The 26,150-nt window shown below is 45.4% G+C and overlaps 3 protein-coding genes, 1 long non-coding RNA gene and 10 other non-coding genes across 16 annotated transcripts in view; 6 read left to right on the top strand and 8 right to left on the bottom strand.

Annotated features, from left to right (window-relative positions):
- Window positions 1-8: 8 nt before the first annotated feature.
- Window positions 9-8,457, top strand: CPOX (coproporphyrinogen oxidase; the record flags this gene model as incomplete). Its single annotated transcript, XM_042031151.1, has 7 exons — window positions 9-303; window positions 395-538; window positions 1,237-1,347; window positions 1,744-1,885; window positions 4,017-4,235; window positions 5,955-6,059; window positions 7,933-8,457. Coding segments are annotated over 7 exons (1,104 nt in total), but the record flags the coding sequence as incomplete, so codon positions are not given.
- LOC121666087 lies at window positions 6,576-13,641 on the bottom strand. 2 transcript variants are annotated; one of them, XM_042031149.1, is made up of 2 exons: window positions 13,306-13,641; window positions 6,576-9,221 (listed from the first exon to the last, which is right to left on the bottom strand). In XM_042031149.1, exons 1-2 carry the CDS (start codon window positions 13,639-13,641, stop codon window positions 8,751-8,753), a joined length of 807 nt encoding a protein of 268 aa, XP_041887083.1. In that variant the 3' UTR covers window positions 6,576-8,750. The 2 variants fall into 2 exon arrangements, with proteins under 2 accessions (XP_041887083.1, XP_041887084.1); XM_042031150.1 differs by lacking the exon at window positions 13,306-13,641 and adding an exon at window positions 9,555-9,853.
- On the bottom strand, window positions 8,936-9,007 carry TRNAD-GUC. The gene has a single exon. It is a non-coding gene; the product is annotated as a tRNA-Asp (tRNA).
- TRNAI-AAU lies at window positions 9,297-9,370 on the bottom strand. Its single transcript has one exon. It is a non-coding gene; the product is annotated as a tRNA-Ile (tRNA).
- Window positions 9,792-9,863, bottom strand: TRNAD-GUC. Its single transcript has one exon. It is a non-coding gene; the product is annotated as a tRNA-Asp (tRNA).
- Window positions 13,511-13,582, top strand: TRNAD-GUC. The gene has a single exon. It is a non-coding gene; the product is annotated as a tRNA-Asp (tRNA).
- An 87-nt stretch (window positions 13,642-13,728) lies between the features above and the next one.
- On the top strand, window positions 13,729-13,800 carry TRNAH-GUG. The gene has a single exon. It is a non-coding gene; the product is annotated as a tRNA-His (tRNA).
- Window positions 13,801-14,073: 273 nt separating this feature from the next.
- Window positions 14,074-14,147, bottom strand: TRNAI-AAU. The gene has a single exon. It is a non-coding gene; the product is annotated as a tRNA-Ile (tRNA).
- A 234-nt stretch (window positions 14,148-14,381) lies between these two features.
- TRNAS-AGA lies at window positions 14,382-14,463 on the top strand. The gene has a single exon. It is a non-coding gene; the product is annotated as a tRNA-Ser (tRNA).
- A 129-nt stretch (window positions 14,464-14,592) lies between these two features.
- LOC121666090 overlaps window positions 14,593-26,150 on the top strand; it is a 24,154-nt gene continuing 12,596 nt past the window's right edge. The window contains exons 1-2 of the long non-coding RNA XR_006016579.1: window positions 14,593-15,215; window positions 22,372-22,477. This is a non-coding gene — a long non-coding RNA (uncharacterized LOC121666090). The remainder of the gene's footprint in view (window positions 15,216-22,371; window positions 22,478-26,150) is intronic.
- TRNAT-AGU lies at window positions 14,718-14,791 on the top strand. Its single transcript has one exon. It is a non-coding gene; the product is annotated as a tRNA-Thr (tRNA).
- Window positions 15,339-15,412, bottom strand: TRNAI-AAU. The gene has a single exon. It is a non-coding gene; the product is annotated as a tRNA-Ile (tRNA).
- Window positions 15,696-15,778, bottom strand: TRNAL-CAG. The gene has a single exon. It is a non-coding gene; the product is annotated as a tRNA-Leu (tRNA).
- Window positions 16,694-26,150, bottom strand: part of TTF2 (transcription termination factor 2) — an 18,022-nt gene continuing 8,565 nt past the window's right edge. For both annotated transcript variants that reach the window (XM_042031122.1, XM_042031123.1), the window contains 11 exons: window positions 24,954-25,144; window positions 23,977-24,130; window positions 23,113-23,204; window positions 22,308-22,390; window positions 21,699-21,838; window positions 20,772-20,942; window positions 20,124-20,182; window positions 19,075-19,228; window positions 18,885-18,967; window positions 17,812-17,886; window positions 16,694-17,049 (listed from right to left, as the gene is read on the bottom strand). In XM_042031122.1, coding sequence (XP_041887056.1) covers window positions 16,905-17,049; window positions 17,812-17,886; window positions 18,885-18,967; window positions 19,075-19,228; window positions 20,124-20,182; window positions 20,772-20,942; window positions 21,699-21,838; window positions 22,308-22,390; window positions 23,113-23,204; window positions 23,977-24,130; window positions 24,954-25,144 — 1,347 coding nt within the window. In that variant the 3' untranslated portion in view covers window positions 16,694-16,904. The remainder of the gene's footprint in view (window positions 17,050-17,811; window positions 17,887-18,884; window positions 18,968-19,074; window positions 19,229-20,123; window positions 20,183-20,771; window positions 20,943-21,698; window positions 21,839-22,307; window positions 22,391-23,112; window positions 23,205-23,976; window positions 24,131-24,953; window positions 25,145-26,150) is intronic.

The following is a 26,150-nucleotide window of genomic DNA, read 5'->3' as shown; positions in this document are numbered from 1 at the left end:
GGGGGGCGCGGCGCGCCGCGCTGGCGGCCGCGGGGACGCTCGGCGGGCTGGGGCTGGCGCTGGGGCTGTGGCGGCGGCAAGCCGCGCTGGCGGCGGCCCGGGAGGACGAGGAGGAGAAGGAGCTGCGGCAGCGGTTCATGGCGCCGCCGGTGAGCGGGCTGCGGGAGCTGCGGCGGCGGCGGCGGGAGCTGCGGAGCCGCATGGAGCTGCTCATCATGGAGACGCAGGCGGAGGTGTGTCGCGCCCTGACCGCCTTGGACCCCGGCGCCTCCTTCGCCGTTGACAGCTGGGAAAGGAAGGAAGGTACGGGGGAGCCGCGGGGGAGACCGCGGACACCGGCACCCCGGGCTCGGTCACTCTTCGGTGACCCTGACCTGGAGCCTGGCGTTGGCAGGCGGAGGCGGCATCAGCTGCGTGCTGCAGGATGGCGAGGTCTTCGAGAAGGCGGGTGTGAACGTGTCCGTCGTGTCCGGGCTCCTGTCCGAGGAGGCAGCGCGGCAGATGCGGAGCAGGGGGAAATCCTTGAAGGCCAAGGACGGTAAGGAGTCCAGCGGGCAGTTGGGATAGGGAACTGGAACGTGTTCACCTGAGTATTCCCATGCAGGTACTCTGAAAGCAACTTGGCATTTGAGCAGAACATGAGGAAGGCCAGACTGATTAAAGCTCAAAGGTTTTCATTTGTATCAGTGATTTCTAATCAGTAAGCCTGACAGGTGGACTGTCATATCCCTAAAAAGCCAGGTTCCGGAGTGCTTCTCCCTCTGTCTTGCTGCTATAAGGAGTGTATTGTAGGCACCGGTGGTTTCTCAATAATGACGCTGTAGCTCAACAGTGAAACAGTGCAGGAATAATGTACCAAAGAGGTGGAGAAGACCAACACCACCTGAAGGCTAAAGAGGACTCAATGCACGTTGGTGTAGCAAAGGGTAACTGCAAGGACTGGGGGTGGCAGAAAGCCTTAGCAGTGCCTTATGTTTTAAGTGGTCTTCATTTAGTGGGTTCTCCAAAGTATTGTCACATTTTAGAACAGATACCAAAGAAGGAGTTTAATTAAGTGCACAGAAGTGTATGGATGAGAAGTAAATTGCCCACTGATTAATAATTATGGCAACCCAACATGAGACATTTTCCTGTTGTGGTTTGGAGCCTAAGGGAAAATAGTGATGTTCCTTAAATGATAACAAGTGAAGTTTATTGAAAAACTGAAGGGCTTTCTCTGTGCATCTTTTTATCTAGGGAAGCTGCCTTTTTGCGCCATGGGTGTGAGCTCTGTTATCCATCCAAAGAACCCTCATGTTCCAACCATGCACTTCAACTACAGATACTTTGAAATTGAAGAAGCAGATGGTAAGGATTATAATCCAGTGAGGAATGTATGAAATGTGTGACTCTGCACAAAAGAAGTGAATGCATGGCTGGGGTAAGAGATCGAGAACCAGTGCAGGTTTGCTCCCAGCTGCGCCAAGAGTCACCAGCCCATCTTGTGAAACTGCCATCCTGTAGTCAGGATCAGTGGTCCAAAATGGTTTTCACTCCTTTGAAGTTTGTTTCATCTTTACCTGAAGTCACTTATCATCATGCTACCTTATAGTCAAATCTTTCACTGTTGAAGTTTAGGGACACCACTGAAAAATGATTTTGTTTTGTATTGTAAAAGTAGTTGTTGGTTCTTGATGAACCACTAGCAACATGTTGCTGTTCTGAAGTTTGAAAGAAAAATGTTGCTGTTTACTTCTGCTACAGGAACTAAACAGTGGTGGTTTGGTGGTGGAACTGACCTCACTCCAACTTACCTGAATGAAGAGGATGCCGTTCATTTTCACAAGACTCTGAAAGAAGCCTGTGACAAGCATGATCCAAAGCTGTATCCCAAGTACAAGAAATGGTATGTGGGGGGAGATGTGCTTGGGGGGAGCAGAAAGCAGCACTGGATGTTGGCAGTTAAATGTATGCTAGGAACTGTAGGTTCTGCTGCCTTTTGAAAAGTATCAGAAAGCCCCTAATGAAAATCAGAAGTGTACTGGGCCAAAATGTTGTCTGAAGAAGTATCTTATTTACAGAATCCTGGATTTTTCAAATCAGATGGCTGACAACTAGGATCGTAAGTCTATAGCCCAAAGAAAAACCAAGCTGACTCTTCAAGATTTTGTTGCAGTATGCAGCTTAAAATTCCTTTTAGTCCCTTGTGTTAAACTAGGACAAGACTTCTGCCTCCTGCACTTGCACAAGTTCTGTTTACAGTGACCTCATGGTAAATGTGCATGATTCAGTATGAGCTCTTGGCCCATCAGTGCAGTTCTGAAAAATCCCACTTTTGTTTTTCTGCCTTCAGTCTGGCCTTCACGGACTTTTTTTTTTCTTTTTTTTTCCTAGTTTCCAGGTAAGTAAAGGACCATGTCCTTAATGTAGAATCTTCATCATTTGATGAAGCTGTGTTTTTTTTCCCTGGTGACACATTCACTGGGAATTCAACAGCTTCTTTTCTAAGATGCCAACTTTGAATGTTCTTTTTGAGCTGAGAGATACAAGTGATGGGATCCTCCACTATTAAGTGGGAACTTGCTGCTCTGTGTGTGATAATCCTATCTGCCACAAGCTGTGCATGCAGGAAGGTGGGGGTACCCTTTTGTAAGCTACTAGCTCTTGTCTGAGGACAGGAGATAAAGTGGGTGTTATAGTTTGGGTGGCAACCACTTAGTAGAGAGACACATCTTAGAGCCTTGAGATTACAGTCTTGTTCTCTGAGGATTTTTTGCATGGTAGTTTAGAGAATCTGCCTTAATGGTCAGGTTCTTTGCAGTCTAAGTTGGCTAGCAATGCCAGCTGCAGGGGGTAGGAGACTTTTTCCCACCTTTCTAAAAGATAAAAGTTATTACATTTACCACATTGTCTACCTGATCTAGGTTTAAGATTTTTGTCAGGCTTATTCTCTTTTATGTTTCTGACTCAGCATTTTTTCCTAACTCTTCCTGCTATCACAATATAAAAACCACTGATCATCCCAGTGAATAAAAAAATAGCATAGGTTATCTGTTCCATCTCCATGTCTCCTTTGTTACAGCCATGCCATATATAATGCTTGAGAATGATTGTGGATATATGGAAAAGTGGTCCTGTATGGAAAACTAGTCCTAAAGGAAAGCAAGGTTTTCTTGATGTTGATGGTTTCTGCTTCCTATTTCCCTTTGCTTTCTCCTCCATGTGAAGACTTGCATGCCCAAGCAAGGAATTATAAGCAAGATAGGGTTAAGTCGGTTAAGTTAGGTGATTTCACAACTAAATATTCCCCATAAATACAAAAGAGATTAATTGCTTTCCTATAGTAGGATAAGCTGCCCTTACTCATATACTTACTTTACTTACTTACATATACTTATTCATACCCTTACTTTATAAACTTAAACATGAGTCATGAAAAGCCACTGCTATAATGACTCCATCTTCCAAGTTTTAACTGTTAAAAAGCCTTTTTTCAAGAAAGGGTACTGTGACAGTTGCTTTCTTATCTGGTCTTGGCACCTTAGATTACTTTTGTTTTGATGAAGAAAATTCTTTTACTTGAGTGGCAAAGAGAATAAAGTGATTGTTTTTCAAGTTTGAGTTCATATGAAAGCTGTCCAAATAATTTGGGAAGTACCTATAATGCTGGGAATTAAATCTATCAAGAGCCCTTAGTTTTGAAAGTTTTGAAATCAGATGTCCCTGTTCTGAGTAGGTAGAGGATGTGGACTGGATTGATCCACATGGACGCACGCATCTGCCATGGTGTTCAGCGGCTGTGTGGTGATGTGTAGCTTCACAGAGACCATTTAATCAGAGCTTTTACTGCAAGTGACACGGGAGTGCTTTCCAGGTGGTGCTGCACCATCCTGGTTCTCGGAGGTCAGTGAAGCAGTGGGGCACCCAGCCCTGCAGGAACTGACTTGTGGTCAGTATTTCACATGCAGCTGTTTGGAGTTCTCTTCTTTCTTTGAATGCTGTGGACCATATTAATAATCATCTGATGCTGCTTCTAGGTGTGATGACTACTTCTATATCAAGCACCGTGGTGAGCGAAGAGGGATTGGAGGCATATTCTTTGACGATATGGACTCTCCCTCCAAGGAGGAAGTATTCCAGTTTGTAAAGAGTTGTGCCAAAGCTGTCGTGCCTTGTTACATTCCCATTGTGAAAAAGCACTGCCATGACTCCTTCACACCAGAGGAAAAGCTATGGCAACAGCTTCGGAGAGGACGGTGAGTACCGAAGGAGCAAAAGTATCCATAGGAGGTGGACTGTGCTGGCAAGAAAAAAATTTGAGCTAGTTCTTCATGGTTACAAGTTTATGTCCTGTTGTATGGCCAAAAAAGCTCACCAAGAATTTCAGTATTTTTGTACATAGAACTAATTCTGAAATCCAACGCTAGATTGCTGAAGAGGGTGCAAAGAAGGCATTTCCCACTCTCCCATGTTGCAACACAAACAACCCAAACAAAACGCCACAGTTTCTTTCCAACTCCGTCAAAAATCAAGAGAAGCTTCTGCTGTGTAACAGGCAGAGGGGTTTGGGTGTGCTTGGTGTCCTGAATCCTGCCCTCTCCTGCAGCCCAGAGATACTGGATATAGGGCTGCCCTGTCACATGAGGAGCTAAGGGTGAGGGAATGGTACTTCCTATTCAGTAATAAAGCAACACCCCACAAAGTCAGGAAATGACTGTACTTGAGTACTTTCAGCTCCTTACGTACATATTTATTCCATCTGATCTTGGCACTGAAATTCCTGTAAAGGAATTAAGGATTCCTGTAAAGGAATACAGAGGATTGGATTTTTTTATTATCTGGCATGGTCCAAGGTTACTGTAAAAGACTTTGGAGGATCCTGGTTAATGTGACCAACTGTTAATGCTGCAAAAGCTTAAGTACATTGGTCAGTACAGTTGTACTCTGTTCTCCACGTCCTGTGATTGTGGGAGCATATGGAGAAATGAGATTACATGTGCTTTGTGCTTAACTAGAGTCTTTAGTTTCTGCCTGTATTGCAGAGAAATCTGTGAGACTGGCATGGAAAAGTGTAAGCACTCAAGTTCAGATCACTGGCCTGCAGCCATTGGTCAGATAAGCAAGCGTCCTTGATTTGGTGGGACTGTTCCTGGGACCACTGGGCTTTCAGGATCCAGTCTGTTGACGGGATTTAGCAAACAGCAAAGTTTAAAAGGGGGAGGAGCTTTTCTAAGTTGCAGCCAGGACCAGCTCTTGAGGCCTGCCTATTTCCCTGGGTCTGTTCACAGGTTATTGGGCTATGTAAAGCTTTCCATTTCTGCAAATGGATAAGAGCTTTTCCCTTCCTGTATCTTTAAGTGCAAACACCTCTGTACTGGCTATTAAGATAATCCCTGATGAATTGTCACAGTTCTGTTCCTATGCTGGGAACAGAAAATGGTGTATTTCATCACTTACAGGTCCCAGCCAGCACTCTGAAGCTATCTGACTTCTGCTGCTTTCCAGATCTCCCCAAGAAACAGAAAATACTTTCCTGACCTTGCTGCTTATGTGTCCTTCAGCACGGAGGACTGCACAGTAGAATTTTTCCTCTGGTTATTTTCAGTACCTTTAAGGCCCTTCTTTATGTCTGACACCCCCACAAAGAAGAGAATAACCAAGGTAAATGTGGTGTCAACCTTGCCAGCAGGGCTGAGGCCTGGGAAAAGTACAGTACAGCATAGGAGCCTGCAGAATGCTCTCCTTTGAACAGTTTGCCTGCTCCAGTCTCTTAGCTGAGGTCACTTCTTCCTGAGCTCTGTGGATTGACAAGGTCATACCTGCATTCCTATGCAGAGGATGCTAAAGAACAGTTGATCCCAACACAGCAGAAAGACAGACTGATTTTTTTTTTGAGGTCTGCCAGTTGAAGAAAACACTACCAACTCCTGCTAATTAGCTTGGTTTTTTTCTGTTGCATCTCTTCATTCCCATAGGTATGTAGAGTTCAACTTGGTTTATGACAGAGGTACAAAGTTTGGCCTCCTGACACCAGGATCAAGAATCGAAAGCATTCTTATGTCTTTGCCACTGACTGCAAGGTAAGGGTGTAGTTATGTGGGGTTGCAGTAGGCACTGTTCTTAGTAAATTACTTCATAGCATTAAATCAAAGGTCTCTCCTGGTGTCCAGTCTCTTAACAGTGGCAAGTTCATGCCTGATACAAGAACTGGACATGTAAAGTTCTCTATTCTGCAAATGCAGATGCTTCTCTGGTCTGCTGCACTCACCTAGTTGCCAGTAGTGTGGCATAGAGATTTTCTGGCCAAAAAACCTATGGTTTTTGTGCTTAGTTCCTCTTGATAGATTTCTTCTTCTCGCTTCATGGGTTTTTGTTTAGTAGCTCTTAGAAACCGTGAGAGTTTCTGGCAGTCCTGATAAATGTGTGGCAAGGAGGTCCACAGTTTAACTCTGTGTTGTGTGAAAAAGTGCTTTTTGTTTTCTGCTTGAACCTGATGACTTCATCTGACTTTTCACTGAGTAACATGATTTTCTTCCTGTTCATTTTCTCCATAACAGTTTTTATTTTACAGGCTTCTGGGGTTTTTTCATTGTCTATTTTCCAGGCTGACAAGTCCTGCTCTGTTTTTTTTTTTTTTGTGCAGTTGTTGTTTCATACTTGGGCCACTTTCTCTAGGCTTAAGTTTTCTGTGCCCTTTCTGAACTGGGGATAAGGAATAGGCAACGTAAGCTGCATATTTGTATCCAAGATGCAGATGTGCCACTGACTTATACAGTGGCATAATGATTTAATTCATTTTTCTTTCATAATCCTAATATTCTGTTTGCTGGTTTTGACTGCTGTTCAGCATTGAGCTGGCTTTTTCATACAACTGTTACAATGCCAAGGTCTTTCCTGGGCAATAAAATCTAACTCAATCTGTGTGCACATTTTTTCTGTGTCCATCACTTCCCATCAATCAACAGTGAATTTCACCTGCCATTTTACTGCTCAGTTGCTTGGCTCAATACTGTTTTTAACTGCCCTTTTAGGTTTTAATCCATCTTGCTTACTCTTGCAACACCAGCAAACTCTGTCATTTATTGTTTATTCCCACTTTCAGGTTGCTTTTGGGTATGCTGAGTAGTACAGACCCTATCATGAATTCCATAAAGTTCACTAGTGACCTCCCTCTGCTAGGAAAACTGTCTGCTACCCCATAACCATGAAGGCAGTGCTGTTCTCACCATATACGTTCATCCCACTGACAACACCAGATGTGTCCCTGACGTGGTGGTGTAGCATGCTCCTGTGTTTTGATTTCATTTCTGGGCTTGTCTGGGTTTGCTCTTTTTCATCAATGTAACTAGCTCACTTCACAGCATATGGGTCATTCCTAGGGGAAAAATGGAAAAAGAATGTACCCATCTCTCAGTGACTGCTGACACTTTACTTTCTCTGTTGTGCCTCTTTCAATTGCCTTTTCAATGAAAAAAAGGGATCTTTCATCACCTTTAAAACCAAGATTCAACAAAGACTTGTAGAGCTTCTAGTTCAGATTCTGGGAAAAGGTCTTGTGTCCTCACTGTCAGAATTCTGTGGGTTCCTTTTCTTATTCATCTTCCTTGTGATACTACTGTGTCACAAGAGACTGCTAAAAGATTTTGCAAATAAACCTGCATTCTTTGTGGGGAACAGGGCACTGCTCTTTCCTTTTTCCTTGTCCTTCCAGCCTTTTCAGAAGTTGGTAAAAGATGAAGCTAACGTTGCTCCCCTCTCCTCCGGTGGCACTGTTATTTGTGTTTACTGAACAAATTAACTTGTGATTTGTAACCATATCTGTTATCTGAGCCAAGATATCAACTTGTGTACGTAGCTTAGCATCCTTAGAAAAGGCAACTCCAGTCCAAACAGAGCCTGGTGCAGAAGAAGGGGCTGCCAGCTGGACTGAGTGAGTTTCCCCTCTCCTTGCAGGTGGGAGTACATGCACACCCCACCGGAGAGCTCCAAAGAAGCAGAAATCCTGGAGGTTCTGCGAAATCCCAAAGACTGGGTGCACTGACACGGATCACGAAGAAGATGGATTGCTTGCACTGAGCCATTCTGAGAGTACAGGAATGCCTGCAAACCAGCCCATTCAAACTGCTGTTCTGTGGTGTTTCAGTGCGTCTATTTATACTCTTACCTCGTGCCTTAATTATGTGGTAGACTTGTTAGAACTTGCAAATGTGTGAACTCATTCTTTTAGATTGATGGGCTAATGTTGTCACCCCCTGTTGCTGCTGCCTTGTGAAGGACTGGTGAAGGCCTCACAGGGCTACTACTCTGCATGCTTTAGAACTTCTTCAGCTGATTGGTTGGCTGCAAAATTGCAAACTACTGTGATGTGTTCAGGGAAATGAAACCATTATCTGTGCCTAAATAGCACTGCTTACCCTTATAAAACGTTGGGATGCTTAAAAATGTTTTTTAAAAGAATAAAGGGAATATTTGATATGATTTAAACCCTAATCTGTCCTTTTGGGAAGCTGTGGAAAAGGTGGTACTTAATCACATGTATTTTGGTGTTGTCCTATTAATTGTTGAGGGGGGAAATGGTTTAAGATGTGCAGCATGACTTGGCTGATCAGTATCTGGGAGAATGTGGGTTGAGGTCCCACTCTTACCGCATGAGAACAGAAAGGTGGCTGTCTGTTTGAGGAGAAAATCAGCATTGAGCATCTGTGCTGCAATCGTGACAGCAGAACAGAGCTGCTCCAGCCAGCTCCATTGCCAAAGAAGTCAGTGGTGGATCAGGACGCTGCTGGGCGTCCTGACCTAAGGCATCCACCTATCCCTTCACGCTGCTCCCAGCTTTGGACTGATTGTCGTGTCTCCCAGCACGAACTTCGCTGAGGATGAGGACCCGATAGGGAAAAACAAGTGGGCGGCGGGTTCCATCTCCCCGTCTCGAGAGAAAAAAAAGCACCAACTCCGCCTCCCCGTCGGGGAATCGAACCCCGGTCTCCCGCGTGACAGGCGGGGATACTAACCACTATACTAACGAGGAGTGGGATGAGTGACTCGTGTCTCGCCGCCGCCACGTGGTAGCACCTCACCTGCCGCGGGTTCCCGGCGTGCGGGTGGCGGCTGGCCTGGCCCTGTGCCCGGGCAGGGCGAGGAGACGCGCCGGCCCAGCTCGCTCTCGCTGTCCGCCCATGACGGCCTACGTCAAGCTTCCTGCTGCGGGGTACCGCGTTCCTTTCCGTGTTACCACTCCGCCCCTATAACAAAATAAAGTGATATTCTGCTAAATCAGCGATCTCCTCGCCTCCAAGGGGAAAAAAAACCCACAGACCTGGCCCGTACGGGGATCGAACCCGCGACCTTGGCGTTATTAGCACCACGCTCTAACCAACTGAGCTAACCGGCCAACTCACGCATGCCCTTCCAAGTACAAGCAGCTGAGGCAGTTCCAGGACCCGAGGGCAAATCTGCAGCAATACCGCGATCGCTCTTCCTAGACACTGCCTCGGCTGGTTTCACGCAGCCGTGGCAGAGCAGCAAGGGCACTAACCGGGATAACAAGCACTCCTAAAATATTGAGACTCTCAAACCTTTCGTTTTTCTCTTCCTGCTCCCTCCTCCGGTGCGCGGGCAGCAGTTACCGACGGCGCGGAGCGGTTCGGCAGGGCTGCACCGTGCACACGGACGCGGACCTCCCGGCGGGGCAGCAGCCCCGCCGAAACGCTCCGCCACGCTTCGGAGGAGCCGTTCTCGACGCTTCCCTCTCTCCCTTCTTCCGGCCACGCCGCGGACGGGGGTGTGGCGGGAGGTATAAAAGGCATTGCCGCCTCCCCGTCGGGGAATCGAACCCCGGTCTCCCGCGTGACAGGCGGGGATACTCACCACTATACTAACGAGGAGCGAGGCGAGAGCGCCGCCCCCCACGGCGACCCCCAAGAGCCACCTGTGGGACCCCCGCCTGTCCCTAGTGCTGCTGCTGCTCCCGGCGCTGGGACACAGGAAAGGGAACCCTTCCCCTGGTGATAGGTCATTTGGATCATTTGTGAAATCAAGGCATTGATTAAAAAATGCAGAAAATATTCCAGAACTGAATACTTCTGAGTCAGTGAAAAAGTTGTAGAGGAAGAGGACATCATGAAATTCCCAGCCCTTCCCTTCACAAGCCGTCAGTATGAGTGCTAAGTTGAGCTCCTCTCCTTTGTTGTTTCATTTGCCACTAACACGACCTATCATCAAATACATCAATAGAAAACATACCAGGAAGCCAAAAATAAGGTAATATCTGCATAGAGGAGCATAGATAACTGTATCATGACAATACAAGAGCTTCCTCAAACCCGGGCAACATTTACCACAGACATTCCCAGACGCCGCAGAATGCTGCCGCTAAAGCAATGACCGATACAGAGTGTGAGGAGACAGTCACAGATCACGTGTAAGAAAATATGGAGTTAGGAAGGAAAAAGACAGGAGACATCTGATTGTAAAAGAGCAGAAAAACTCACATGGGCATGAAGAAGAAAGGAGAAGAAAGCCCCACAATAAAGAATTCTAACCAGAAAAAGCATCATTTACCAGTGACATGTTGAGCCTTAAAAAAAAGTGGGCTGTTCACAAAAAATAATTATTTGATTAGCTGCAGAACTGGAAGAATCTGCAAAAAGACATATACCTAAAAAAGCAACCCTGACATGGTCTAAATTCAACAGGGGCTGTTTTCCTTTCCTTAGGCAGCACCCTTCCAATCACTAATACTGTGGGACTCCAAGACTGGAGGTTTTCCTTCATCAAAGAGACCACAGTCCTCAGGAAGTCGATTGAAAGATTCCAGGAAACAGGACTGAAGCAACAGAATCACTCCAGAGGGGAGATGAAACGTGCCTGTTTTAAGCGGAATAGGGATTTTAAACTCTGTCTCATGCTTTCTCAAAAACACACTTCTAATGGATTTTGTTAGAATTTTAAAGTCAAGAAACGTCACGACAAAGACAACAGTCAGAGCAGAGAGAGGCTGTAAAGTCACTTTGTGTTTCTGCTCTTTTGAGTAGACCTCATCTCACTGTAAAATAATTTCAGAGCCACTGGGATAAGACCTTTTCCAGAGCAGGAGATTGCTCGGTAAAGAAAGAACAACAGTGAATTTGTGTTGCAGGAGCCAGAAGCTACGACGCAACTGCAATGAAACGCAGCGTCTTTCTGCAAGGCAAGGGCTTGCAGCCCTAACTCGTATTATTACCAACCCCGATACTTTTTTTGGGTTTTTTTAAGGTTATCTCTAATTTATTGATCACTCAGTCCTTTAAAATACCATTTTGTAAGAAAATTATTAAATACTATTTCACTATTTTAAAAATGCAAGAAGCACAGTTGGTTTTGCTCCTATAATATACAGCTATTGTGTCATTACAGTTCAAAATACATTTCCAAATACATTTCCCAGTCTTTCAGGATAAGAAGGATGCCTAGGGAGAGGTTTATCTTATTTTTTCTTTCTGGAGTAAGAAATAAGTAATTGTTTTCTCAACTGTTGCATCAGGAATGTACAAGTGAAAGGTGGTGAATTTTTGATGACAGATGTTTCTTCAAATGCAGTATTTAGAACTAAATGTTTGAAACACGTGTTTCCTTTTGCCTTCCCCAATGAGTCAAATTTAATACTTTTAACATCTTTCCTTTCCCAGGAAAAACAACTGAGAGGAAAGTTAATGTCTTTACAAACAATTCGATGGGTGAAGGTATGGGTGTTAATGTCTTTGAAATTGGCCTTAATGTCGCTACTAACTTTGGGCAGCAGGTTTGTTGCAGAGCCCAGGCAGTTTGGCTCCTGAAACCCACAAGGGTCTGCACAAGCCTGAGTTTCTGAACTTTGGGGTAAAACAGTAGGTTTGAGGGGGGAAGATGTGATAGGCGGTTCGGGAAGGCTGTACCTTCCTGGTACCTCAGACAATGGGGAAAGGAAGGGGGCAACATGCGGCCGGGAGTTTGGGATAAAAGGAGGCTGTGCCCTCCAAAACTTCGAGAGGGAAGATTTTGTGGGGTGGACTCTCTCTCTTTATTTGAATAAAGTTGCAGGACTCCTCTGTCTCCTTTTTGGACATAAACCTGTGGCGTTTGTGGATTTTCCTGACACAACTGTTCCAAGAAAACCAATATAACTTAACTTTGTAATATCACATAAAGAGAAGAACTTGTCCAGGAATGAGGAAAGGGTAAGATGACACTTTCTCCGTCTCAGTTATGGTACATTGTGGGTAAGTGATCATGTCCATATAAATAATTTTTGAACTTCAGTTTAGCCAAGAACTCTTCTACCATATAATGGTTTTAATTAACTTTCTAATTAATTGTTTTTAATTAATCCTAAGCAGTGTACTAGTCATAAACAGTATGATTTTCCACTTTAACCAGAAGGTAGCAAAGTTTTTTTTTTTTTTACAGACTCCTATCGTTAGAACAGGTTGGAAAAATCACTGACACTTTTTAAGTTTTGCTAAACGAACCCTGATGAGCTTCAGTGAAGAAAGCCTGGGGGAGAGAGGTATTGCTGAAAACTGGACACCCGGAATGGAGAATTTATAGCCTCCAAGGACATGTTGCAGAAACCAGAAGATAAAGAAGAAACTAAAAAAGACAATTCAGCCTTTGTGCTAGAAACTCCTTATCAGGGAAAAACGTAATAAAAAGACTGAAAAGGTGCATCATGAGAAATCAATAACCAACAGGATATAGAACACTGATTAATGAAGAGAATGATACAGTTTATAACCAATGGACATTCATTTCTTCGCTTTATAAAAATGTATAAATAAGTGAAAAGTTTTTAAAGTGGCCCTGCATCTAGGCAGAGCTATCCCCACGCACCCCAGTGCTGTCAATAAAGCAATGCCTACTTTCTAAAACTAAAAAACAGTGCTTGATTTATCCCGACGTTTTCGGCAACAGGTGGAGCAAAACGACACACGTACATGCGAGAAACTGTTTACAAACGTGTCCTAAAAACGCCAGCTCCTGATGACACCTTTCTAGAGGTTCCTGATTTCCCTCCCCCCCCGACTCTGTAACGCTACAGGAAATTTATTTTAAATTATTCCTCCCCTCCCTCCCCCTCCGTTTTTGTTACTTTATGGGAAACCGATTACACACTGCTGCCTTTTTAGCAAGAAAAACGCCACTAACTCCCCTTGGGAGACTACATGGAAGTTCTGAACGTAAACCACCCAGCAAACCACGCCTCTCGTGGATTACCAGATGGCAGACAACAGGTCGATGGATTTGGGGGCCAGAGGGTGGGTTTCCCTCTTAGCCACACCCTTCAAATCCTCTCCGTGAGGCGGGACTCACCGCAAACCTCGTCTTCGAGCTCAGCGGAAGGCAAACGCAGGGGTCGCGGGCCGCAGGTAGCCATGAAACCTCGGTGGGCTCTCCCTTCGTGCCGGCTCGGGCACGGCAGCACGGGCGGCTCCCTGAGGGCGTTCGGGCCGCCGCCATTTCCCTCAGGCGGTTCCCGCCTTCGGGGCCGCCACCGGGCGAGAGGCTCGCAGCGCGCTCCTCGTTAGTATAGTGGTGAGTATCCCCGCCTGTCACGCGGGAGACCGGGGTTCGATTCCCCGACGGGGAGGTGGCGATGCCGTTTTGCCGCGCCGTCGCCGCTTTACTTTTCCGCGGTGAGGTTCCCATCGATCGCCTTCCTACCGGGAACACGGCTGCAGGAGTGCGCCGAAGAGAGCGAATGGCGTCCGCGGCGGTGGCGCCGGGCGTAGAGCGGCCGTGATCGTATAGTGGTCAGTACTCTGCGTTGTGGCCGCAGCAACCTCGGTTCGAATCCGAGTCACGGCAAGAACATTTTTTTCTGTTTTGTTTTTTTTCCCTCTTCCTGCCGCCGTCGCTGCCTGCGAGCGCCTTAGCCGGGACGGCGCGAGACGACTCCGGTCCTCCCGGCCCCGGCTGCGGGGTGGTTGCGCCCGGGAGCCGGCCTTGCGCGGGAGTTGTTTGAGACAGAGAACGCTAAAACGGCAAGAAAAAAATAAACGCAAAAAACTCCTCCAAAAAAAAACGCTACCAAAAAAAAAAAAAAAAAAAAAAAAAAATCACCACCCAAAAAACAGCAACTGGCCCGTACGGGGATCGAACCCGCGACCTTGGCGTTATTAGCACCACGCTCTAACCAACTGAGCTAACCGGCCCGCCATGCACGCGCTCCCACGGGGTCCGTCGACAGCCTATCAGCTGCCTCGCCCCGCCCCCTCTCGCGGCGCCTCGGCCGCCGCTCTGGGGACCCGCGCGCATTTCCCGCCGCCCCTCGGCCTGGGCGGCGCCGAACTGGAAAAGCGCGAGGGGGAAACGGCTGGAAAAGGTGAGGGAGGCGGAGCCGCCGCCTAGGCGGGGAAAGGCGGCATACCAAAATGTACACATATCCGGTAGTCGTGGCCGAGTGGTTAAGGCGATGGACTAGAAATCCATTGGGATCCTCCCGCGCAGGTTCGAATCCTGCCGACTACGAGCAGATCCTTTTCCTCCTGCTGAGTATTCCCTCCCTCTCCAGTGTCCGAAGTCCGCTCGCTGTCTGCCTGTTTTTTTTTTTTTTTGGCACAACAGAAACTGTCACCAGTAATAAATAAGGAAAATGAGGAAATTAGGAGCCACTCCCCGAGAGCGCCAGCTCGGAGCGGAGACCCTCCAGTACGGAGGGGTTGCCCCCGGGAGGGCCCCCGCCTTTTTGGGCAGGGCGAGGCGGGGCTCCCGCCGGCCCACCCGGCGCCGTGGCTTAGCTGGTTAAAGCGCCTGTCTAGTAAACAGGAGATCCTGGGTTCGAATCCCAGCGGTGCCTGCGCTATTCCCGGCCTTCTCGTAGATCCATTTTGGAGGAGGCGCCGCTGGCCCTCCCGCCTCCGCTCAGCTCTTCTCGTACCCGCTGCCCGTATCGTGTCTGTCTGAGTAGCGGGAGCCGATCGTTTTCGTCATTTGCCCCGCAGAGGCTGAAGGGTCCCCATGGTTTCAGCTGCCGCCCCTTCGGAGGGCGTCTTCTGGCGCCGATGTGGTCTCGGCCCGTCGTCGTTTCGGACAGGAAATCGGGCTGTGCCCGCCCGCGGGGACCGCCCGTGACAGGTCAGCCTTGGGCAACACCTTTCATTCAGCCCCTCGCTTCCGCACGCCCGGCTGGACACCCTCCCCGCCCGAGGAACAGCCCCGGCTGATGAAATCGGAGCCCCAGCGGCAGCAGCAGCATTTGCGCGGCTCTGTAGGCGATCGTGGTAAGGTGTGGGCGCCTGCAAAAGGGCGGGGTTATGTCCCCTTGTGCTGATCGGACCCAAGGAAGGCGGGGGAGAAGCCGCAGCAGCGGCCCCCAAAACCAGCGGGTAGCTTCAAAACAGAAGTGGCCCGTACGGGGATCGAACCCGCGACCTTGGCGTTATTAGCACCACGCTCTAACCAACTGAGCTAACCGGCCGCTGTGTGGCAAGCTCCTCCAGCCTGGCACATGTCTGACTTTGGCCAGGGCGGTGATGACCACGACTCGCGCGGCCCACGCGGCGCCGGTCCAGTCCGAGCCGATCCGCGAGGCCTCGCCCGCGCCGAACGGCAGCGCAAACGCGTGGGCCCCGCGCATGGCCCCGGCGCACTTCCCTCCTCCGCTCGCCCACGCACGGCGGCCCCTGCGCGCCCACCCGCGTTTAGCGGGCGCACGAGGTAAAACCACCGCACGGGGCGCAGGCGAAAAAGAAGAAAAGGTATGTCAGGAGTGGGATTCGAACCCACGCCTCCAGGGGAGACTGCGACCTGAACGCAGCGCCTTAGACCGCTCGGCCATCCTGACCGCTGAGCGAGCAACCCGGCCGGCCCCATTCGGCTCCGCCGCAGCCCGGAGCGCCCTGGCTCGAGCCCACGAACAAAAAGGACAGCGGTACCGGGGCAGGACAGCGGCCCAGCTGCCCCTTACAGCCTCCAGGCACTGGGTAAACGCCCCCGACAGACGTGCCTGAAACACCGCTTAGCAGCAGGAACCGCTGTTCTGTCACAGCCTCAGCGACCGTAGGTCAAGGCTACTCTCAGCCCTCCACCAGAGACCCAAGAATTTTGTGTTGCAAAGACCTGCTTACACCTGGACTGACAGTATTTAGAGTTTTGCTCAGTTCTGCGGATAACTGTGCAAACTGAAGTAACACCACTTATTTATTATTCCTTTAAAATAATTTGACTTTGAATGCCAAATTCACACATTCACAGCACACTGTAGCAGTAATTTGCCAGTTAATGAGATGGCATCTAGAGGTAGATGCTAGACCTTCAGAATTTCCTCAAAACTAATACTCAGAAAAAAAACCCCACAACAATTAGGAACTCAGGTTCTGTTTCATAGAAACATAACAGAAATCTACTTCCCTGCTTCAGTATGGATTTTGAGCAGGTATAAAAATGGTTCTTCACTTAAACAGAAAAAGTCCTCAAGAACAAAGGAGAAAGTGAAGTATTCTTTTAAGTCCTTCCTTACTTTTGTTACTTAAAATTCTAAAGTTTATATAGTTTTCTTCTAGCATCGTGCTCAATTTTTTTTCTTCCTTTATGCCCATCCAACCTCACCACTCAACCTCTGAACCTTCCCGCCTCATGTCTGTCTCCCTTGCTCTTGTTTCACTTATGCCAGTGCATCTCCTATCCTGAAAAGGAAAGTCTTCTAACTAGAAGGCATTCATACAAACAAGAAACAAGCACACTTTTGTTGCAAAACAATAGCTTAACTTATAACTGTATTAATCTTTGGATACACGATCAAACATCAGTATTGAAACAAATTCTGGAAGTTGATAACTTTCCAGAACAGTTATAAAAATGTAGTTGTTTGTTCAAAATAAATGACCACCTCAAAACAGAAGTCTTATGTTGAAGGCTGCACAGTTACTTGTAGGTATAAATTACTTTCTGTTGGGTATTGCAAAAGATAATTAGATGCCAAAGAGAATTTTGAGGTCAGCCAGAGTGAGCTTCGTGAAGGTCTCTCCTTTGCCTGACAGAACCTGCTGGGCAAGACCTTTCTTCCTCTTCTGGAGTTGCAGGATCTTTTCTTCTACTGTTCCTTCACAGACAAACCTAAAAAAAAAAAATTAAAATCAAAAGACAAAAAGCCCCACCATCTCAAGTGCGACGAAGAAGTGTCAGTGTTATAAAAACACTTCCCCAGTAAATTTTGAAAGATTCATCTTACTTAGAAATTAATAATTAGCAAATTATGTGACTGACAAAACACACCTCTGAACAGAAACCAGCTGTCCTCATATCCAACTATGACAACACTTCAAATTTAAGTCTGATTTAAGTCAGGACTCAAATCTGGTCATCTAAAGTAACAGTAATTCTGTGACAAAATCCTGTAAAGAATGATTGCTTGTTAACTGATGGGCACTTATTATACCAAAAACTGTATACCAAAAACTGTACCCAAAATAGCATTTTAGATTCCAGTCTTTGAATTTGCATTTATAGTAACTAAGTTAAATCTTTTAGTACTTAGTTACAGATGTTTTTTCTAAAAGTCAACTTTCCCACTTATTAGAACTCCACTCAATTAAGAGAGATGGTTTGGTGCCCAAACTGTTCTAAGGAATGAACAGGACATTGCCACTAATCCACAGGCTGAAAAACAAGAAACCCCTGCTAGCTGTCAGGACAGCAACATGCACGCAAGTGCCACACAGAACACATGAGAACGTTTTTATCTCAGTGCCCAAACCTCAATGCCACTGTCAGACCTTGTGTCTAGCTCTAAGTAGAGAAACCAAGGACTCGTCTCACTGACTCAAGCCAGACAGTATATAAGGAGCAGCTCCTCATTCTGCTAAGTAAAATGCTGACCTGTGTATCACAACATCCTTCTGCTGCCCCACACGGTAAATGCGGTCACATGCCTGGTCCTCCAGAGCAGGATTCCTGCAAGGTAAAAAGAAAAAAAAATAGTTGCCTCATTTTCCTGCCTCCAGGGAATTCTGTTTTCTTCCTCTGTAGAACTAAAACTGCTCCCAGACTACCTTAGGTTTACCAGCTTGATGACCAGCATTCACCCTGACTGCATTTCCCTTTGCCCTAGGTAGAAGTATTCTACAACTCCACACAAAGCCAACTGCATGACTGAGACCACCGGTCCATGTAGCCCCAAGTCTGGCCAACAGCTGGTACTCAGAGAAAGCTGAGTAGCTGGTGAGGAAAGAGAGTGAAGCAGAAAGGCAAACCCCAGTGAAAGAGGCCATCACTCCAGAATATTTACAGAAGAAATGGGTCCATTTGACAAAATACTAGGAATACTTGTTGGTGACCAACTTCCATATTGTAGAAGCATCTCCTTAATGCTGCTACTCAGCAGCTGGTTTTGTATGAGGCTCATTAGATTGCTTTTTACGTTCTCATGAGTAATATTTAGTTGGAAAAACCTGCGATTCTGACTTTTGAGACAACATAAATATCAGCAGCTGGCACACACTGTTTTCATATGTAAAACCCAAAGGTACTCTAGCTATGCCCAGTTACTGGCTATGCTCAACACAATCGATTTGTTTCAAGCCAAACTGCCTGTAGGCATTACTGCACCATATCCATTACTGCAAGAAATTAAGCCAGGGACTGCCAAGTCCCCAGTAGCCTTTTGTGATACAGAGCTGCGTACCTGTGCTTCTTTGGATTGCTGTTATGCTCTATTTTTTCTTGCCCCTACAGCACTGTATTTCATGGCACTGAGCACTGGACTGACAAATCAGTGTCTTGGTTGGAGGCTGTAGTAAAAACACTTTTCCACAACTAACCATTTGCCCCTACTATAAGCTAAACACTTCCCTCCTAACCCAGTTGCATCAGACATCACAATACAAGCAATGAGAAAGCAACCAGCATGCCCTAAATATCCTCTCCAAGATGGAATTTGTATTTCTCTTTACCAGTGCATGTCAAGGAGAAAGAGATGGTTTCCTCCAGTCAAGTTCAGGCCAACGCCTCCAGCCAGCAACGAGACCAACATTACCTTCAAAGGCCAAAGGAGAGTTAAGGAACCAGTTTACAGTCATGAAGTCAGACATCACAGCTGCTCATAGCTGCACTAGGAACTGTCTCCCTGCCCCGACTGCATACCTGAGGCCCTTTGGGATTGTTATTGAACTCTTCTACCACATCCATCCTCTGTTTGGGATTGACAGAACCGTCCACTGTGGCATATTTCAGCCCCAGGCGCTGCAGGTGCACAGCCACAACTTTGAGCATGCTCGTCCACTGAGAGACAACCACGCTGGAGGAGAGAACAGGGAGTTCACAACCAGCTCTCTGTGTACTGGAACAGTTTGGTCATTGCAGTGTCTCACCCAAGGGGCTACAACAATTCAGGCACCCTTCCCCACTGCAAACTGGAGCCCCTTCCCAATTCAGAAAGAGAGGCACCTGTAGGTGTAGTGGTAGAACCTGCTGTGGAAGGCTAATACCCAATAAACCTCACATAAATTTAATTTAATCTGTAACTTTCACCTCTGTTTTTGGATTTTACATTTCCACCTCCCAACCACAAATCTGAGTCACATCACTGAGCTTTTTCTGCAAAATGTAAAAATCAACAGCAACACCAAATTTAGATTCCCCATAGCCTCTCACTCCCCAATTTCTTGGGCTAAACAGTTTGTGAGGCAATAATTTGTTTAATAGCGTCTTGAAAGGGAACAAAAGCAATGTTGGTTCTCCCATTATGAAGGGAATGCATTTTTGGAAAAGACTGGAAAAAAGCTTTCTACAAGTCTTCTGATCAATGCATTCCTTTATCTCTAACAGGTTCAGTTTTAATCTCTGCTTTAGTCCTCCACTTTTTTTGGGTTGTGGGGTGGGCAAATACTTCTCATCACAACCAAATTATTCCCAATCCTGTTTCTGGAGAATAGTCTTCCTGGGCCTCAAGGCCTGAGATTTCTCACACATTCCCTTATGTTTACACTTACCTGTATCCTAAACTCCCCTCTTTTATCTTAGACTTTTTTTTTTCCTCAACACTTGTGTTCAACTACTGCAGTACTGTCACCATTTTATCATACCGTGAGTTTTGTATTAAATTATTTTATTTTAAACTATTTCTGCTGTTGTCAAGAAACAGTGTGCTTCTCTCCATCACTATGTCTAAAGAAAAGGACACACTTGCCAACCTTTTCTGTGGCTCTGAGTGACTCTGAATAGCTTTCAATTCGGCCAAGAGTTGAGCTATCTGCAGGAAAAAAAAATCCAAAACATTAGTCTGTTTGCTCTCATAATCCAGCTCATGCTTGCATGTTCTTAATTAAAGTAGAAAGTGATTAAAACAGCTTTTCAACTGGAATTTCTTTTGTGCTTAGAGTCTGAAGAGATTTTAATAGTCATTGTTAAGAATACTACCACAGAAAACAGGGTCAGGACATCAAATCATACAAGCCTGTCTTTACAGATTCCAACCTTCCTATAAGAAGTTACTGCAACCTCTCGTTGCCATCCCTTTTTCCTAGCTCTTCACAAACACCATGGTCTCACATGCAAGCTCTTCTGAACTTCTGTGAATCTGTTGTTTAAGATTTTCACTGACAGTTTTTCAGCAGTCACATTCTCACAACTTTATTAGAAGTACCCCATAACACCTGAGTAGCTGGAGCCTTCCCAGAAGGAGTTCAGCAGGCTATCAACCTACTCATCTGATTTCATCTAAATTGGACACATAGCCTGATCTGCAATTACCAAGGTGTGACAATTCATGAGCCACTTAAGAGGCAAAATGCTAAAATCCAAGCTTCTCACGGAAGGTAAGAATGCCACAACCAGAATACCTTGGTGCTCTCCCTGGTGATATCAAAGATATCTGTTTGAAAAGCTGTGCCATTGAGGTAGACTGTTGATTTGGAATCAGAAGTCTGGAGCTCAGAGAGTGTCAAAGCACCAAGCTGTTCTTCAATGGAGAGTGCAAGGCCTTCACTGTTCAAATTAACTTGATCCAGAGCCTGTGGAAAGCAAGCAATATAATAAGGGATCACAGCCAAACCTGAGATCAAATTCAGTGCTGATCCAGCCAGCACCATACCTGCTGAGGACACCAGTTTTGAAGGATGCTATGCAATATGAAGATAGAACAATTAAGAAACACTACTGGATCGGACAACAGTCCCTTTGGACCTTTATTCTGCCCCCAAAGGGACAGTGTATGGAAAGCATGTGATCTTAGCCATTTCCTGTGGTCCAGTCTCCTCAGACTGCCCCCAGCATTTAACAACTGCAGGATTACAGATGTTAGAACATAAATTCCTGCCTGTTCCCCTAATAGCTGAACTTCTCCACAGCTGCTTTATGTGACAGAGCCAAGAACTCCTGAAAGATCAGTCTCCTTCAGGCAAGGCAACCTCAAAGCACTTAGAGAGCTCTCCAACACACAAGCCCTTGAAACAGGCTACACTTGTGCACTTTTCAAGGCTAGGTTAAGATTAAGACTTCTTTACCATTAAAATTCTAGTTCCCTTTTTATCTGAATAAAGGTATTTCTAGAGACACAGCTGCCCATGTAAGTCATGCTGGGGAACTCTTCGGTAAAAGGTAAGCCCATCTAAAACATCTTGGGCTTTAAATCACAGAGTCCTAAAATTGACTCTGTTCATATTCCCATAGCTAAGAGGAGCAGAGGTGTTACCAAGTCTGTTAACTTACATAAACACTTATAAGATCCCCACAAAACCCCTCACACCACTACAACATAATGCAATTACCACTTTCAGTAAGGAGAGATGGCAGCAGCACTGACGGAGCCTCAAGAGCATGGACAAGACATGGACAGTACTTGAGACCTGGGAGGCACTTTCTGAGGCTGCTGGAAATTCCTTTTGACTGACTCCAAACTCTTGTGCAACTGTCAAGGAAAGAAGACAAAACATCAACAGCTCTTGGAGACATTTCCAAGCACTGTCCATCCACTTTCAGGAAGAGGTTCATGAAGAGGAGTCAAGAGTCAACAGGCAAGCAAATACCTGATTTAACATAGGAACCCATCTACCCCCACTTTAATCAAAAAAAGAAGAAAAAAACAGCAACAGGACAAGTCAGAGTATGATCTACCATACACTAATACTGACATCTATTCTCTGAGCAATTGGACCTTTATTTCAAAGGAAATTTTAGTCCCAGGAAGGTTAAGGTATTTTCCCAGAGCTAAAACAATGAGAACACACTTCTAGAATATTAAGATATGACTCTTTGTAACATCAGGGGAGCATTTTCCAAAGAAATTCTAAGTCCTGACCCCGGGTCTGTTCCCCCTTCTGAACTGTGCACTTAAGAGCCACTTTTGCAAATGTTTTCAGGGGAGGGTGTGCTCAAACCTTTCTCGAAGGGGTTACCACCATCATACTCTCTGTCTTCATTTTTCTGCTCTTGTCTCTTTAGGTAGGATTGTAGTGTTGACCTGGAAAAACAAGACAAAGACACTGGGATTCACAGCAAGAAAAAAGGCAAGAGGGACCCAAGCTTAGCAAGCTGATGATGCATTAAGGTAAGGAAGGTTTCATTAATCATTCAGTCACAAAATGATCACAAAAAACCACTCCGTTTTGTTTAACTTGAGTATGATCAAAACCAAAGATGCATTTTGGAAATCACAAGAGGAAGCAAGTCTGCTTTTTGAGTATGAGAACACCTTTAAATGTATATTTAAAAGGAAGGAAAAGTCTTTACAGTGACACTGCTGAAAGAGCCTAGGAGAACACAAAGTGATGCTGGCTTGCATTACAGCTATCTGGAGAGGCCAGCATAATTTCTAATTGTACAAGAATCACAGAGCTAAGATGATAATTCTCTCCTTTACAAGTACTCACACATCATCATTTAAGAACTGCTTGTTGCAATTCCAAGTCTTTGGAGTCTTGAAATCAGTGAGATTAAGTGTAAGGCTAGAATACAAAGCTCATACAAGGCATAAATATATGGGAGAAAAGAAATTAATCAGTTTTGTCTAATACCAGAACAAGCAATGTATTTTCAAGCACACTAGACAGATCAATCAGAAGGGGAAAAAACTAACAGGAGTTTGTCCAAAAGCTCCTCTCATCTGAAGTGAATTTCTCTTCTGATTTCCCTATCAAAAAGAAACAAACCCAAAAAATACCATATCCCTACCCACATTCATACCTGGATCTTGCAAAGAGCACATTGTACACAGACTGCTCTTCTGCTGTAAGTTTTAACTGATGCAGCTGTGTGTTGCGCTGGGGCAGAGATACCTGAAGTGAAAATTCACAGGATCAGACGTAGTGCAAAAATCTTACAGACCATCACCAACACCAGCAATCCAAGATTTAACACAGTACTCCTAAGTCTCAGAAGACAGCTGTCTGTTCACTAAAGCCATGTGTATTAATGTAACTATGACACAACACAGACACTCACGGAACTCCAAGGAGCCTGGTTAACGCTCAAGATAAAATCTTTATTCCAACTCATCCAGTAACAGGAGGCAGGAGCTACTAAGTATGAACTGCTTGACAGCTACCACAGAGGGATTAATTTTTGTGTTGCTAAAGTAGCTTATTTCCCCATTCAAAATCAGACAGTACACCAAAACTATACATTTTAAAGGCTTAAGACACACCTATGACCTAATACTCCGTTTAAGGGACTGTTTGTAAAAAGCAATGCAGAAAGCCAATGCTACAGCACACACCAGGTCTATTTGACATGTGGCAGCTTGGGTTCTCAGAGATCTGAGCTAGTCCAGTGATCTAGACTAACTTTCCACTAAGCGGCCATCTACATGCAATTACTTGACATATTTTTGTCTGTTTGTGATTTATGACTGAAAGGTTTCATTATTCTCCTTAATTCTGCTTTCTGAGTAAGCAACAAAAGCATCCCACAGGCATTTGCTCCTCTTGCTCAAGAGAGTGCAACAGACAGGAAACCCCACCCATTAACAAATTTATGCATGTAAATAACTGTCTGCTGCAAGGAAAACAATGGAATGATGGCAATAGTTGTCAAGGGTGAAGTTCTTACCAAGGGCTTGCCAGCTGAATCCAGCTGGTCCTTCCTTCTCTGCAATAACAGGCTCCTGGTTAAGAGGCTTAGCCTCTCTCCCCCCTTCCTTGTGTTGTTATCTACCTGGTACTTCCACACTTTGTACTCATCAAAAGGAGAGCAACGTAGAAACCTATGACAGGAAGGAAGGAGACTTCATACCAAGGGAAGAAGAGTTCTTCAGTTACTCTGGAGTGACCAGACCCAAATTCCTTGCTACCAAAACAAACCATTTCCAAATGCGCTAACTGCATCACCAAGGAGCAGCAAAACATTTCCAGTGTAATGGTGGTGATAACTTGTTTGCTCAGATGTCTTTCCATCACTAATACTGTAAGCACCTCTTAGCCCGTAATGTTTCAAGCATCACCAGCAAACAAAGGACATCAGGCTGCAGGCACTTGCCAAAAAGCATATTCATCTGTCAAACTTCTTACTTGACAATTAATTTCAATTATCCAAAATTAATTTCAAATGCAAGTTCTCTCTGGTTCTCCAACACCCTTTGTAGTCTTCCCCCCCCTCAGCAATGAGGAGCACCTGTTCATCATTGTTCAGAGAATCCAAAGTTTTCACCCTTTCATTCAATGCCCTTGCAGCACAACACTCTGAGAAGGTCCTCCCAGGCTGCCCTGCTAACAACGGGGATTAACTCATAAAACCTCTGTTCATTAAAATTGGTTTTGTGCATACTCATCCTGAAGTCATAAGAGATACAAAGTAATTTGCCCTTTGTCCTCCACGGAGGTAGAAAAGCTACAAGCAACAGCAGACACATGGTCAGCCTTGTGCAATGCCTCAACCACAGCCTTTGCAATCCAGTACCAAGTGTTAATATAACTAATCTCACACCTATTTTAGAGACATCTCAAACTTAGAAACTACTTTAGCACTTCATCAGAGAAGAATTACTAGGACTGGATCCCTGTCCATGTGGTCATGTGCAACCAGCTCACCTCAGGAGAGAGTACATGTCCAGCAAGTTGTTCTGTATCGGCGTCCCAGTGACAGCCCATCTGGCACTAGCTCGCAGTTTGCACACAGCTATAGAGGTTTGAACCCTTGGGTTCTTAATATTGTGAGCTTCATCCAATATAATTCGAGCCCAAGCTACCCTGAGCAGAGGGGAACAGGGAGATGATCCACTCTGAAAGAAAAAGCAGACTATAACCTGGATCAAAACCTTGCTAGGCTCTCCAAGGAGCCACAAGCAAACACATTTTTCAGCAAGGAGCCTTTTCCTGATGTTAGTCAGTAGCAATTTGTGCTCTTACAGTCTGTCTTGGTTTGAAAGACAGCCCCAACACTGTCATGTAAGAAATGGTCTCAAAAAATCATCTCTTTAAAGCTTCCATGTTTAAAGTTTATAAGCTGAAAACTGCAAAGTATTTGCCTGATCTTAATAACAATTTCTAGTATTTTGCTCATTTTCTTGCTTTTAACGTTTTATCATATAATGTTCTTACTACAAGAGGTGTTTCATATCAGTTACATTTTGCTATGCTGAGATGAAGGACCACATATAATTATTCTCTCAAAAATGTTATAGAAACCACCTCTAAGTTTCAGGAAATTCCAAGTCCTGTTTTCTGCAACAGCTTTATCTAGAGCTGTGCACAGAGGTAAGAGACAGCAATATCCACACCAGCATGGGACTTCATCTACACTGTGCAGTCATTTCAGTCAGCACTCAGCAATCACTTCATTATTTTCATAGCCCAGCCAGCGCACTGCTGTTTCTTCAAGGCAGCATCGGAGTTGCCTCAGTCTCAATTCAGACTGACCCAGAGCCTGAGCACAACAGGTTTCTGGCAGTTTGGAGGGACATTAGTGCTTCAAGCAACAAAGAACATCAAACAGGAGATTCTACTGCTCCTTCACCTCAAAAAGAGAACAAGATTCACCACTGCATTCTTAAAATTACTTTTTTAGACATTTCAACTGTATTCAATGTAGCATATTCTATAATTCTACAGAACAGATATATTGTGAATTTATCTATTCTTGCTGCACTTCACAACACTTTCTCTCATCACTTTGCTTTTATAAAAACAATCAACAGGGGCTTATGAAAAAAAATCAAGCTGTTGCTCACTGTAGCACATATAAGATGCTACTTGAAACAACAATGGTTTGCAACACCTCAGAATAAA

Source organism: Corvus kubaryi, unplaced genomic scaffold (genome assembly GCF_017639235.1).
Source record: "Corvus kubaryi isolate FWS band 111438036 unplaced genomic scaffold, C.kubaryi_AGA036_p1.0 37341, whole genome shotgun sequence".
NCBI classification, from domain to species: Eukaryota; Metazoa; Chordata; class Aves; order Passeriformes; family Corvidae; genus Corvus; species Corvus kubaryi.
This window is presented reverse-complemented; position numbering and strand designations above follow the sequence as displayed.

Bases quoted from the DNA above. Each gene is read 5' to 3' on its own strand.
- LOC121666087 (XM_042031149.1), bottom strand. From the start codon at position 13,641: ATGGGAACCTCACCGCGGAAAAGTAAAGCGGCGACGGCGCGGCAAAAC. The intron at 9,222-13,305 runs GTGAGTCCCGCC...ATTTTGTTATAG, and splicing joins GCTCGAAGACGAGGTTTGCG to GGGCGGAGTGGTAACACGGA.